This window comes from Amblyomma mixtum, chromosome 1 (genome assembly GCF_055824585.1).
Source record: "Amblyomma mixtum isolate Tamu chromosome 1, ASM5582458v1, whole genome shotgun sequence".
In the NCBI taxonomy this organism is placed as follows: domain Eukaryota; kingdom Metazoa; phylum Arthropoda; class Arachnida; order Ixodida; family Ixodidae; genus Amblyomma; species Amblyomma mixtum.
The window spans coordinates 316,419,668-316,434,868 of NC_143012.1; the positions used below are offsets into that span (position 1 = coordinate 316,419,668).

At 47.4% G+C, this 15,201-nt stretch overlaps 1 protein-coding gene across 3 annotated transcripts in view; it reads right to left on the reverse strand.

The window, feature by feature from the left end:
- Positions 1 to 15,201, reverse strand: part of nwk (FCH and double SH3 domains nervous wreck) — a 126,826-nt gene that overhangs the window by 57,851 nt on the left and 53,774 nt on the right. For all 3 annotated transcript variants that reach the window (XM_089567055.1, XM_089567057.1, XM_089567056.1), the window contains exons 12-13: positions 14,487 to 14,567; positions 10,080 to 10,131 (exon numbers count right to left, since the gene is read on the reverse strand). In XM_089567055.1, the coding sequence (XP_089423181.1) occupies positions 10,080 to 10,131; positions 14,487 to 14,567 (133 nt within the window). The remainder of the gene's footprint in view (positions 1 to 10,079; positions 10,132 to 14,486; positions 14,568 to 15,201) is intronic.

A 15,201-nucleotide genomic window follows, 5' to 3' on the forward strand; every position in this document is an offset into this window, starting at 1 on the left:
GTGAGTGAGTGAGTGAGTGAGTGAGTGAGTGAGTGAGTGTGAGTGAGTGAGTGAGTGAGTGAGTGAGTGAGTGAGTGAGTGAGTGAGTGAGATACTAAGAGAGTAAACAAATGAGCAACTAAATAAAACATCATTTCCTTTTATGGCGCGTTGACCTTCAAACCTATAGACTCAGGGCTACGCTAAACTGTCCCGCTACATGCCAAGACTATATTCATTTAATACATGTTTAAAATTACCCTCTATGTCGCTCACAGAACCACGAAATCTAATAATGTTCTCACTACAAAGGTAAGCTCATTTTGACGATGTTAAACTATTTTTATGGACAGAGCCGCCGCGGTGGCTCAGTGATTATGGTGCTCGGCTGCTGACCCGAAAGACGCGGGTTCGATCCCGGCCGCGGCGGTTGAATTTCTTTGGAGGAGAAATTCTAGAGGCCCGTGTTCTGTGCGATGTCAGTGCACGTTAAAGAACTCCAGGTGGTCGAAATTTCCGGAGCCCTCCACTACTACGTCTCCATAGCCTTGGTCGCTTTGGGACCTAAAACCCCATAAACCAACCAACCTATTTTTATGGACATTGTAATGTTGGGACTCCGATTAGCAGCTCGAAAAGAACGTGGGCGCTTACGTTTTGACGCACACAAAATACACGAGAAATGTGTTTTTACCACGAGGTTCGCAGTAAATTCTTGTCACGTAGGATCTGTCAGTATACACAGTGCGCGAATGGGCGTAGCTGGCGGACGAGTCATAACTAAGAGCAACGCCCCGACTGACAAGATCACAGATTCGAACATTTGCGACGTCAAGCGCAGCTTCGAAAATAAAAATAGGTACGCTGAACGAGATATTACTCAAACCACAAGGCGTTGCCCGTACTTGTTCTGCAAGCGCTCTCCCTTGCTGCTTCTTTCAATTTTTTTTTTTCCCTCTGCGCTGCAATCTCAACAACAGCGTAGCAGAACTGCCCTCACTAACGTCATCCTCGCCTTGCTCTGGCGCATTGCAGAGAAGCCCGCTGCTCTCAGTTGTCGTCTTTGGTCCGTACGAGCCAACCGGCCGATGTGGGTGCGGCGGCGCAGGAAATCCACGCGTTGGTTCTGTAGCAGCCGGGGCTGAACCTTCACCTCTCGTGGCGTCGGCCTCTCTCCTCGGTCGTCCCATTACAGTAAGGACGGTCGACATCAAACGGTACAAGCATCGAGCGCCGGTCGCCAGCCGCGAGAGCCACGATCCATCACTGTCTGCGGCGCTTGTCAGCAGAGGCCCAGTACGACCCACACACACGATCGCAGCGCCGGTTGCGTACAGCGCACGCGAAACTGAGGGGAAGCCACGCATATCTGCGGCGACGACGGCGAAAACATAGAACGTTTTCCTCCACTTTCGTTGCTTTCCTCGCTGGCGAAGCCCTACGCGAACGTTCCTTTTGCATCGAAGTGTGCACATCCTGGAAGTTCACAGTCCTCAAGAGAGAGTCTAGCAAACACCAGATTCGACCGGATTTGCTGTCTTGTCGTGGCGATCTTCTCCTTTGCAGCGGGCGGCGTTATCTGCTGGATACTTGTGATGCGCCAAGTTGGTATAAACGGTCCATTCTACCGATGAAATTAGTGGACTTATTTGACTTTCCTGTTCTATATTGTCCCCACGGGTACATTTAGGTTTAGGCTTAACATCTGGAAGACACCCTTCAGCGAACAGCCTGCTATATGCCAGCACACACACGCACACAAATTATTTGCGGTTTCTTCTGTATACATAAACTAAGTCTAAGCTAACAAAGGCAGCTAGAGGAGTAGACAGCATCACGAGGTCTTCGTTCTATGACACATCTAAACATAATTCTGTTGCACGCATTTTTTTTCTATACGTCGTCTGCATTTGCTTTGTGTAAAACGAAAAGAAAGACTATATACTCGAAACTAAGACTACAGTCGACGAATAGACACGAATGGGAGGTCGTGCTTGGCACCAGTATAGTCTTTCTGCGATGCCCGCTTCGCCGCCGGTGCATGGAACTAAGCGAGACAGAGTTACGGAATGCCGCGCGAGGCCCCGTCCACGCAGCTCAGCTTGTGGATACAAGGAGACACTTCCGATAATGAACTCAGGCGGACATCCTCGCCGGCCACCTTGCTTCTTATATCGCCGCGCTCGCCCCTCAGCTTAAGGCGGCGTCCCGCCGACGTTGCATCGGTCAGCGGGACTCGCAACCTCGGCCACCTGGATGCATTTCGCGGATTCCCACGGCCTCTTTGTATCGTCCGTGCTGCGACAGACCAGTCAACAGAAGGCGGGCATGCAGACGCACTCTCATAATTCTGGCCATAGTGTTCTGTCTTCGCTGGGGCTCCCAGATGCCAGATGATTCCCTCGTCTCAGGAGGAGAAAAAGCTGCTGAAGGCAAGGAGAATACGGACTAAATTTCAGCTCAAGATGGGTGGCACACAAGATTGAAACAAGGGAATAGACGTCATTCTGTGTGTTCCTCTCATTTTCTTCGGGTTTGATGCTTGGAAGAAAAGTATAGGCTTTTTTTTTCGGCAATGCTCCCTTAGAGAAAAGGTGTCAAACTCGTGACGGCTCATGCAGTTTGATTTTGCATATCTCTTAAGGCGTTTTCGGTCATGTCGAAGGAGAAGCATAGTTATATACTCGTAAAGCTGGATGCAAAACTAGTACTAACCTTCACTCTTCAAAGCTACTCAGGTTTCGACTTCCAGTTCAGAAGCAGTAAAAACGCTTAAGGCTCTGACTGAAGCAAGCCTTAAGCGAATAATATGCTTGGAATGATGAATTATACTGCCAATTCCACGCATATAATATCTGCGCTAGTTTGTCCCTGCGCTCTCTTAATTAATTTGTGATTATCATTCATCACTGCATTTACATAACGCATGTGCGCTCCACCATGATAAGATGCGGTGAGCGAAAGGAACCCCGTTACTAAACACACTGAATGTTCGTCGTCATTATCATCAGCCTGACTACGCCCACTGCAGGGCAACGACCGCGGCCACCTTATTCGCGCAAACTTCTTAACCTCATCCACCCACTTAACTTACTGCCGCATCCTGCATCTTCAGTACTGTCCTAATTCAGTTCTTTTTTTTTGGGGGGGGGGGGGGGGGGGGGGGGGGCATAATATACAACAGCTAATCACGTCATATGCATTCAACATATCGCAAATACGGCGAACGTTTGAGGTTCTTTTCGTCAAGTTCGTATGTTATGCAACACTATGCGCATTTGTTTTCATCACTTTGTGTTTCTATAAAACCAAAATAACAGGCCTGTGCTGGGTCTATAAAGATTAGTACACTATAGACCTTTTCACGACCCTCGGGAAATCCGCTTTTTTGGGCTGAGTGGAGAGCGTGGGGGAGTTTTATCTTTAACTCTTTCCTGTTATACGAGTAAAGCTCAGTGCCCAGTATGGCGGCGCCCAGGACCGCTTCTTGAAAAGCTCGATAAGTGCAAGCCAAAGGGTATTCCATACGTTTACTAGATGCCTGCTGCTTGTTTGGTAACAAAAACGTACTGCTGATTTTATAAATCAACTTCTTCGGAATGTCGACACCCTGCCTAAAGGGTGTATTCGAAGACACGAAAGAAAGCCTGAGCCATTCTCAGTGAACGTCTCCTTTTTTCTACTCTGACCTGTCGTCCGTTCTTTTCACATCACAGCTAGCAGAAGGAGCTTGTCCGCGTGCGGCGATGCGCCCCGAAAAGCGAATGTCGTCTCCAGACAGTGTTTGGCTCTGAGCTACTCTCGCAAGCGAAAGGGACGGCTGACGTTGACTCTCAAGAAAAGCAGGTCACGCGCCAAGCGAAGAATCGATCGCTTAAAGGTTAGGCGCCACACGCGCGGTCAAAGGGTTTCGCTCGAGGCGGCTTCTGAGAGCAGACAGCTTCCGTGCCAAAGCTTTCCACTGGCCTGGCGGACGGTAAATAGTCCGCAGAATACGAAACAAACCCTAGACGCTCTTGGTAAGTTCGCCTGCACGACAGAGGGGACTCGCCAAGCCCTCGAGCAAGCATCGATCTGTTAGTGCAGGGAAACTTCCACGCTCGCGAAAGACATGATATTCTGTAGAGTAGGGTTACGTTAATGACGTGATGGGATCGGAAAACTTGACGGCCTGATCGGAAGATAAAGACAATTAAACATAAAAGAAGCTCATATAATTGAATGGTGCGCCCGTGAAGAAGTACGGAAGTCTATCATGGAAAAAAAGAAAAGAAGATGTACTGTAGTGTACAGTCGGCACCAAAAGTTTGCGGGATGCGTGTGCTCGAGGTCAAATTTATTCTAGCGCTCCCTGGCGACCCTTGTCGCAAGGCATTGGTACCAGCGTAGAGCATGCACGTGCCCTTGAACTTTTTTTCGTTTTTTCGGGCATTTAAGGTGACTCACTTGCGTGATTGCGCCGAAACAATTTTTTCGTTAACGCACATCTCGTACACTCTTGCTGCCGCATATACATGCAACAAGCAGCTCGCACGCCACCGTAGCAACGCCGGGTCGAACTGGCCCATTTTGAAACAAGTGCTACTCTCAAAAGTGTCTTCACTAATGTATTTTCAGGGTAATGGCAGGATGGCTCACATTGGGCTGTTTATTTTCAGTAGGAAGAAGCATGAAGTGTAAAGAAACGTTAAAAAAGGAAAAAGTTCGCGTGGGTTGTTGGATTGATGAGGTCGGTATGGTCTGTCGAGGCTACTGAAGCCCGCTTTACTGGGGGCAGCAGCACCTCAAGATAGGAAGAAGATATCAGAACTCAAACAGCAGCGAACTCACGCGATGGCGTTCATTACTAGTGGAGGCGAGTCGATTTCGTCTTCCACTTATGTTTTTCTTCGCTTCCCTTGCATGTCAACTTTGTTCCAGCTCGTTATCAGATATTCTGCACAGCGGCATAGTTCACTTCTGTTGACACCATTTTGTACATGGCAAGAAGCTAACGGCTGTATTTGTTTTCTGTAAAAAATACAATACACACCGGTAGCGAAAGTTCTTTCTCACACTCTCTTTACCGTTGGATTGTAGCGTTAGGTCATTCGTCTACGGACGTCTACGTGTGTGTGGACGCATTTGCTTACAGCCCTGCAGCGTGATGAAAATATTAATTCTGTATACGTAATTCACTGGTTTATTTCGGCAACCCCGTCGTTGAATGTTGGGAAGCCCAATCACTGGTCTATTCGAAGGTGTTGGGGAAAAGGATTTGAAGCTGTAGGTTCTTTAAAAATTGAGTTTTTGCCCCTCAGAGGGGGCTATAAATTTTTTCAGTTTTCGTAGACCGAATTGTTTAAGCTCTGAGTGGTCTTGGAGCAAACGTTGATCTGATTATTGAGACGCCACTGCATTTGTCGTGCGCGGGAGGTCATCTAAAACTTAAATTCTGCGGGAAATCCCAGTTTGTTATGTGTACCACTCATTATGCCCAAAAATCCGACTTCTCCCATGCGGCACAGACCGCGAGGCTTAGCGGAGCTAGCTAGCAGCTGTCGCAAATTTCTGACAAAGAGTCTTGTTCTCATTCCATTTAAGAAAAGATATTACGCAGCCGGCAGGACAGGACACAATAACAGGGAATGATCCAAGCATTATCCCTTACAGCAGAACCTCGGGACGTCCCTTCTGCAAGCATGCACCTGGAAAAGAAGCATAGCTCCTGGAGACCAGCGCGAGCGCCAAAATACTCATTCATAAATTAGTAAATAAAAAATAAACAACTGTCAAAGGTCCCCGCAGGAGCTCCCCGAAAAATGAATGCGAATAATTTGTGGGATTTAATATTAACCTATGACAAAGTAACAACGCACGACCTCATACAGCGTCGCAAGCACGACAGTGCTAGAACCTGTTCCAGCGATAACCGCTGAGCTGATTCAGGGGAGCCCTGTCGCAAAGACAGAGAGTTGGTACTTTGTTATTTCTCCGCGCTCATCGGGAAAGCCCCTCTCCCCTTCAGCTGTCTCCCTCTGTCCATACGCCTCGCGCCATATGTGCACCAACAGATCCAATACGCTGCTATCCACTCGGGGAGCGAACCTTTCAGCGTCTCTTTCCCTTCCCCTCTATTCGCCCTTCCCCGCAGACTCCCTTCCACCAGACCCGTGAGGGTGGCTATACATGGTATCGCTCGATCACCCCCTGAGATCGCTCCAACGACGCTCCCTTGCTTGAAGTCGAGAAATTTCTCTGGAAGAGGCTCTAGGGTGCTCTCTCCTTTGCCCGCTCTATCTTTCGCCACGAATCCATAATTGGAAATAGTTGCCGCTGACTTAACAGAGCTGCAGGAAGGGGAACTCCGGTGTGAGCTGAGGAGTTGAGGTAAGGCTACAAGTACGGACGCCGCGAAAGAAGACCGCGCGGCTCACCGTTGACATTGAAACTTATTGCGAACATAGACGTGAAAGACCGGCAAAGTAGAAAATCGTACCTAAACACCGTAAACTATAACAACAGAGGACTTCACGTTTTTGAGATATTCCAATCCGTGAACGAGAGAGGAACACCGGAAGATAAATTCGCGAGACGAAGTTTCATCTGTGCCACTACATTCAATTCATCACATCAAAGCTCTATCTTGTCTCTCTACACCGCACCTATAACAGTACCTAGAGCTAAAAAAATCCCTTCTGAATGAAAAGGGTGTCCTATCCTTGACGCCGGTGGCATTTATGAGTTGTTAACGGTGCTCTATCCACTTTCCACGACTGGGCTGTTTCGGGGAAGATAGCTTCGCGAATACCGTGCCACAATATGATAAGAAAGAAAAAGAAACATATCTTAGAGCGACTCCAGGAATAGGAAAGGAAATAAGGAATGGCACACCACCCAGACATTTCGCCAATCATCCCCCCCTTTACTTGCCTCAGTCTAGATCCGCCGCGATCATATACGAACACGTAGGGCATTCTGTAGGATGCCCACTGGCCTGGATACCTGGGTAGTATTCTTACTAACCACTAGATAGCGCCAGGAGTTTTCTCTCGCGATATATTGCGACACTCAAGCCGTTCACAACGGAAAAATTCCCGTTTATAACGAAATGAGACATTCGAGTACAAGTGCCCAGGACGTTAAGAGAGCGAGGTCCTTTATTTCCCAGCTACAGTCTTGTGTAGCTTGAGCGCGGTAGAATATATTCCACCCCAAGAAATCACCTCTACGACGGTGATCCTCTCGACGACGGCATACAACGCAACCCTCTACCTGCCCCGGCCGTAAAAGCGACGCACTCAAATTTAAAGACGGCGACCAAACCACGTGTGGCGCAATTCCACCGGCGAGCCGCTCTGAAATGCTCGTGTCAGACCGCCAAGGAGGCGATAAGGATGGGGCGGGCTGTCCGGAGGCCCAGGTCGTTTCGGAGCCCTCGCTTCGGGATTTGAGACCTGTCGTAGTTGTCGTCCACTTCCCCAGGCTGATGCGCGCGCCGACTTGCTCAGACACGGCTGTTTGCTTTGACATTGAGATGAAATCGGCTCTTAAGGATTTGTCAACAACCGTGCTCTGAAGGCTGCACCCTGAAGGCGCGCGAAATACCACGCGGACTGAATGGAAGAGCATCGTCATACGGGATGAGGATTGACGGGGGCACTTTCTTCAGAAGCAGCGAGACGCACTGCACTTTATCCGAGGCGTTGACCCACATGGTTTTCTATATTGGGGGTGTTTGAAATTCTGATCGCCAATCAATAAAAAGAAAATGCAGTCTTCCGTGCACTTTCCTGACGTTGCTTCATTATTTTACGACGCTTCTCTGTGCACTTATATTTTGCGATTCCTTTTATCTTTTTTTGTGTTCGTAAAAGTATTCGGGATTCCATTTCGAGTAACTCCGTATCAGACCGAGAATCTAAGAGAGATTTATGAAGCAGCATTGAGAATTTCGCGGAAGTAAATGGCTCTGCTACAGCGAGCAGGACTGGAAGCTTGCTGGCATGCATTAATGAGAACGGCTTTTGGTTACGATAGAGTGCACGATAAACTCGCCCCTGTAAGTGTTCCTTTGGCGCTGAAAAGAATCTTGGGGTTTGAAACAAGCCCCCTTACCGAGGGCGGCTCCCCAAGACTGAATACCTCACTTGAGAACGGAAATTTTCCTTCCAGATATTTACATCAAATTCGACACCTTGCAAGTTCTTTCTTTTTATGATTTGTTTTTACTGACTAACATGTCTTCTGTTTGTTTGTTTTTGATCATCACATTTTTTTATCATTTACGCCTTGTGTTGTGGAACAATTAAATTATATCTTTATATATTTTTTTATCTACACCAGAGCTCGAAGCCTGCAATCCAAAATATTGACGGCAAACCCTGCGGCTAAACAAGACGTACCGGTACGTTCACTAATCCTCCTACGCCATTTTTACATGAATGCAGCTATATAATCTTCTTTTTGCTGGTCCTTTTTCGGGCACGGCAAACCCTGCGGCTAAACAAGACGTACCGGTACGTTCACTAATCCTCCTACGCCACTCTTGCATGAATGCAGCTATATAATCTTCTTTTTGCTGGTCTTTTTTCGGGCCCGAATAGGTATCGGTACTTTTCAAACACATGTAAATTTACCTCTAGTCATCCACACAAAAAAAAAAATAGAGAGAGAGAGAAACATCATTCAAGAGAATCCAAGAATTAAGTAAAATTTTTATATCCGCTTCAGGGACAGAAATGAGCATACATAAACCCTTGCTTTCGTCAAGCCGTACGAGGGTGCCTTTGTCTTAAACTGCGAGTACTGCCGAAGGTCAATACGTCCTTCATAGGCTGCTGTTGAGAGCTAGGAGAAAGTCGGCTGAAGTTTTCCTTCCAGAAACTCCAACTCCGCCGCAGCGAAGAAATAGAACGACGGAGAAAGTTAGTGGCCGTCTCCCACACAGACAGACGAGCTGGAGTCTGGGTTTTTGTTAAGATTAACGATGATGGGAAAAAAGCGGGAAAGAGAGAGCTGCTTAACAAGCAGAGACAGTGAAATACGGCTCAAGTTAATTGTGAGCGTGGCGGTATTGCCCAAAGCTCATGCGCACTTATGCCTTCCCATTGGTATTCTCGGTGGGAGACCTTTCTGTCCCGGTTGCTTCTTTGTTTTGTTTGTTTTTAGCAAACTTTCAGCAACCGCGCACACGCTCTGTTTCTCACAAGGCGTGGTTTGTTGCGCGTAGCGTACAAAAGCTCCGAGTTATCGCCGTGGTTGCCTACACAAAAGGGCGACAGTTTTTCTCTGTCCGAGTCAGGGAAATCACCCTTTGTTTGTAATAGGAGTAATGACTCCGCGCTCTCCCCAGTGCCATCTGTTGAGCGGTGGCGCGTTTCTCGTAACGTCCGTGGCACCCTTCCCGGCGGCAAACGTTGCCGAGGGAGACGCGCTTGCAACCTGGAGAGGCAGCAAAGAGGCAGCTCTGATGGGAACCGCGCAGCCATCAATCTCGGCGCCGCTGTGCTGCTTGTTGGGAGGGAGAGGCAGCGCAGTTTCCTTGGCATGCGCATTCACTGCATGTCCGCTCGGCTGCAGGGCGCGTCGAAGTCCGGGAGACGAGCGAACGAACGAATAAACGAATGAACGAACGGGTTTCACGCTGTGAATTTATCTGTTCCTTTGCCCCCCCCCCCTGTGCTGTTTCTTTCTCGATATAGTAGTAGGCAGGCAGCCAGCCATTTCGGCCTGGGGTCTCGGCGGCTGCTCGAGTCAAAAGTCACGTTCCCCGCGGGCTGCTGGATGGAGCATATTTCTCCAGGGGCAGCGCGGTAACCAGGCCACAGAACGTGGCCGACGGTAAACGAGGCGCCGCGCGTTATCGGGACGAAAAAAAAAAAGTGTAGCGCCTTTGCCCGGTATTCGCAACTCTCTGAGCTGCCGCAACGCAGCGGGTGGAAGCGAAACGAATCGGCGGCTGCACCCGAAACCGAAGCGAACGTCCTTCGGGGGAACGCAAGTCTGAAGAATAAGCTCCGCAACTGAGACGAAAGGGAAAAGAAGAGAGTGATGAAAAAAAGAAAGAGAAAAAGGGTGAGCGAGAGAACGCGGAGAAGAGGACAAGAAAGAGGACTCACCGCCACCTTCTCGCAAGGCTTCCAGACGTGCCTCGGCTTTCAATTTGCTCGTCTGCAGAAGAGAAGAAAAGAAGGAAGCGGGCAGAGCGACGGAGTTGAGCGGGAGACCTAAGGGGTAGCGACTCTAGAGACAATCGTCACAAGAGGCTGTCAGGGGGCCAAATCCGGCCACAGATTCCCCCGTGACCATCGTGACCTTTCTGCTTGCTGTTGTTGTTGGTATAGTACAAAAGATCACTATTTTTTTGCCGCAAAATCTTGGAGGTTTTTGTACCTAGGCCGTTGTACGATTGGGCGCAGTAATTACCTACCGATCTAACGAGAATTTATTCTGACAGATCCTAATCGAAGTTATAGTGCGCGCATAATAAAAAGTGAAATGAGGACAAGGCGCAGTAACAATAACAGGCCTCCTGAGAGTGCATTTGTCTCAAGCTGAAAAATAAATGGCAGTTTTCGTGTTAACGAATGCAGAAAAAGGAAGGAGCAATACCAAGAAACGCGAGGTATAAGAGGCCATGCAAGCTCGCCACGAAAATCAGATAAACGCTCGCCTTCCTCAGAAGGAAGGAGGGTGATTAATTCTTGCGTCTGAACCGAAAAAATTCATGCCTCAAAGATTATTATAACCATCAAGCGCAGATTATAGTTTTATTGGGTTTAGTGACACAGTGCTTAAACATATTAACCGAAAATTAACCAAGAGTACCGGGCTGTTAATAAAACATCACATGTAAACCTAATTAAGTTACTAATTCACTCATTAATGCCTTCGAACGTTATTAGAAAAAGTGTGACTCAAAAGCTGAGGCAGCGCACGGCTCCATATAATTTGGTGTGCCCGACGCTTTTTACCCTGAGTGCAGATATGCATAAAACATGATTACATAATACAGAATGTCGATATTCGTCGGCTTGCAAATTGCCCGCATTTCTTAGGGCTGCATACATGGTAATATGTTTTTACTCCCCGCTTGCTTTCATAAACGAATACGTGTTTGTCCGCGTCATCTTCATTTTTGTTTTTTCACCGCTTGAGGTGTTGATGTGGCTTCAACGCATCAATGAAATTTTTTCGCTATTAGACTACATCTCTGAACAACGAGGAAAGCTCCCTGCAAACAATATTTTTTTCTGCGCCGACTATCGCACATTTGCTGCAAAGCAATTGTTCATTGCAAGCAAAGAAAGTAAAGAAGGTAATAGGTTCATAACTGAAATAAGTGGCCAGGCGCTGAAATCAGCGCTAACATCTTCGCGAGTGTTTTCAGCATGTACAGACTGCATCACACTCATGTAGAGCGCTCAAGCACCCCACTGACATGTGAACAATGCGACACCTCGTCACATTTCTAGGTTCTGGAGCCAACAAATGCACGAAAGTAGAGGCACATAGACCTGCAAGCACGGTGGGCATAAGCACTTTGGCCGCAAAATATGGGCTTCTGCCTAATTTCAGTTTCCACAGTTTGGTGGACACTGCTCGAACGCTCTAAAAAAGTTGATGCCGACTGTACACGTACTTCCGTTAACACCCACTCAAACTGTGAGTCCTAAGATATTTTGCAAACGCCTGCAGGATGAGAGACATAGCTAGTGATAAAGTTCATTGTGATGCTTCGCCTCTACAAATGAAGGGGAAGACATCTGAGAATTTTCGTCGAGAGCAAAAAATTATTACCAGGAAACTTAGCGCAATCTGCACATATTTTTGGTTGCTGCCAGGGTGAGGTACGAGAGATAGAGAGAGAGAGAGAAACTTTTTTCCAAAGAATAATTTGGAGGAGATGGGTTGTCGGTGCCCCTGGTCCAGGTCTCCGCTGGCAGCAGCTCACTTGCGGACAAGCTGCATGACCCTGGCTTGCTGGTCCAGGTAGTCGCAGGTCACGGCCCCCTTCCACTGCTGGTGTGTCGAGTAGGACAGTTCTAACGTTTTGTCTGCTTTGTACTGGCTTTCCTAAGTGGTACGATACAGCCTGGGGCTTTCTCCGCACCAAGGAGAGTAACCTGTGTATTTTGTGGGTCTAATCCTGTTTAAAATTTGTAAATTAGGGAATCTTCTAGTTTTTATTTTACACCAGTCTGTGGCGTCTGAGGAGGGTGAGGTACGAAATGCGCGCCTCGTAAGACGACCAAAATTTGTGTACCAATGGCGCCATCTCGTGAGCGCGAGACGAACAATGTATTTTTATTTTGCGAAGGTTGTCTTCGCTGCGAGACAGCTAAGTTAAGAGAAAAAGCTAGCTGTAAAGGGTATATGCAGGATGCGTACGGACATGGGCGTCTGCAGCAGAATTTCGCCTCCATCGAAATTCACCCGAAATGGCCGGGATCGAACTCGCGCCTTCCGTGTCAGCAGCCGAGCACTATAACCACTGAGCCACCGCGGCGGCTATTTAAGGCTAGAGCCTGAAATATAAAGTTCTGTACGCGTCTATGGTTTGAAATGCATATTCTATATATTTCAGAGTATATAGCCTGAACTCTAGGCTGAACTGCCACAGCAGACGAAGAACTTCATAGCTAGAATTGACGGAGCGCCGACAGGAAGAATATTTCCAAAGAAAAAGGAGGGTTACCAAGTTGTTGCATGCAATATTTGCCATCCAAGGACACAAAAACATTCAACACTTACCCTAAGCGGCTGAGCGCATTTCAGACGTGAACATTTGCTCACGCAGCCTAGTACGCATGCTGGTGAAAGAACGCCCTGTACTTTAAATGATTAAGTGATGAGGTGGAGAATATTGTCGGCCCCGCGCGAGGTTCGTTTATGTGTTTTTTTTTCCTGCATAAACAAATGCATGCAATTATTGCCGTCTCCGGTAAAGCGGCCCGAAAAGGGCACGCATAAAACAAACAAACGTGTGCAGATGTATCGCAATTTTTTAACTGCAAAACATGTTGAAAACATGGCTTGGGCCTGCCCCTTCACAGCATATATTTCATCCGCGCTACGGGCTGAGTACTAGAAAGAGAGAAAGAGAACAAGATGATGAAGGAACAAACTGGACAAAACGTTAATAGTTCCACGCCCGACACACGAGCAGTGGGAGGAGGCCCTGACCAGCGAAAACATGGACCAGCAAGCCTGGACCATCCAGCTAGTTCGCAAGTTAGCTGCCGCTGGCGGAGCCGTGGACTAGGGGCCCCGACCACCCGGCTCCTTGCGAATTAATCTATTCTAATTAAAAGTTATCCCTCTCTCTCTAATGTCGTCGTTGTCTGGTCGTGCCAGCTAATGAAGTAGAATGAAGAAAGCCACCAAATGAACAGCAGAAGAATGTATGACGTCGGATTAGTCTGCAGGTGGAAAAATTTTAAAAATTCCACTACTCGCGTTATTCGGAACTCTGCATGCAACACAGCTTTTTAAGTGCGAGCATTATAAAACTATGACTTCGTGTTCAGTTGCGGCGCTTTCAAATCTTCATTTTTTTTTTTCATTGCAGCGACAATACTGTAGCAGTTCCCTAATTACTCCCGTCGGAGCCGCTCACTTCACGTTGGATGTTGCAACTTAACATTTGAATGCGGTGCCTTCAGTACTTTCAACCACCGCTCCTCCACACAGGCCAAGAAGCTCTAGTTAAGCACGTCAGAGCTGTCCTGGAGTCATAAACCGAACTGCGTGTTTCATTAAGGACGTTTTTTTTCTCTCTCTTTTTTTCTCTCGGCGCTGCTTCCAGCTAAGACCTTCTGCTGTCAGCCCCTCGTTATCTTGGACAGAAACGGCCGCTAAAGATTTATATTGGCTCCGGTCTGCCGGCGCAGACCTCGACAACTGATTGTCTGCAGCGAATTTCTAAAAAACTGTGCTCATTTCCTTGCTAGTCATGCGATGTGTGTGACATTTCCGCAGTAAGATAATTAGCACCAGCGGAAACCTGACTGTTTATTGCCTGGCTTTTTCCATGCACTGGGATTATAACGACGAGTGGGTAACAAGCTGGCAGTGCGTATTCTTTGCCAAGAACAGACGTCAGACAAAAAACTCCTCTGCTAACGACTGTTATGAGCTTTGACTAAGAGAAAACAAGACGGCTGTTTTTGGCAGACAAAGAAGATAATTAGTTGAATATGAAAAGCGCCTGAAGTGTAACTGCACAAGTTCTTGCAAAGTTCATGAGCGGTACACACTGTTTCTAGGTTGTGTTTGCAGACAGGATAATAGCCGCACCGTGGCAGCATAAAGGCTGTTAACAACACGCGGATAACACAGGTCCTGTTGCTTTACCTCAAAATGCACCGCGGATCATCTGTCGCCTCCCATAGATCTATACTTGATGCGTCATCACAGCTAAGCAACATAAGTGGTAAAGCATGGATTTTGCGAATAACATGGATGTTGGGAGTGACGTCAGCGGAGTGCGCTATGGTCGCATCCCACGAGACGTGTGCACTTACCTCGGCCTTGCGGATGGAGTTGCGGATGTCTTCGAGCTTCTGTTCTACGTCTTCCTGTTCACCGGTTGCTGACTCCATCGTCTGCACGCCAAATGCGATAAAGACTGGTTTTACAAACGTATTATTCGATAAGAGGTGCTTTCGCAATGTAACCCAACAGCACTTCCAGAGACAAACATAACAGACTTCTGATTCGTAAGCCTTTTTGCTCTTATTCACGTTAGTTTCTTCTGTTCTGGAGTACTAATTTGATAACCCTCCTGAACATTCATTTGCGTCCTGTACCCAGCCTTATCAATTGCTTAGCTGTAAAACTTAGCGCCAACAAATCGTTATCAGTGCACAGATACCGAGACAGCAAAGCATGGTGCTTCACTTCGCGTGACGTGAAGAAGGATACACGCGAGACAGGGTAAACAATATATATTAAAAAATGTTGAATGTGACTATAGTAAATATCAAGCGTATTCCATGTGTTTCATTCGTCGCTCATAAAAGATACTGAAACACCTTTTCACAGCTAAGTCAGCGCGTTATATTTCGCATCCTTGTCTTACTGGAATACTCCTTCTATGTGGTCTCCAAACTTTTTCACAACTTGGCTTCAGTAGTGAATGTTGCTATCGTCGAAATTGAGGTCCGAATGTATTTTATTTTCAGTGATATTGTGCATTTGTGATATTTCACGTCATTTCAGCACGGAGAGTTCTCCCCA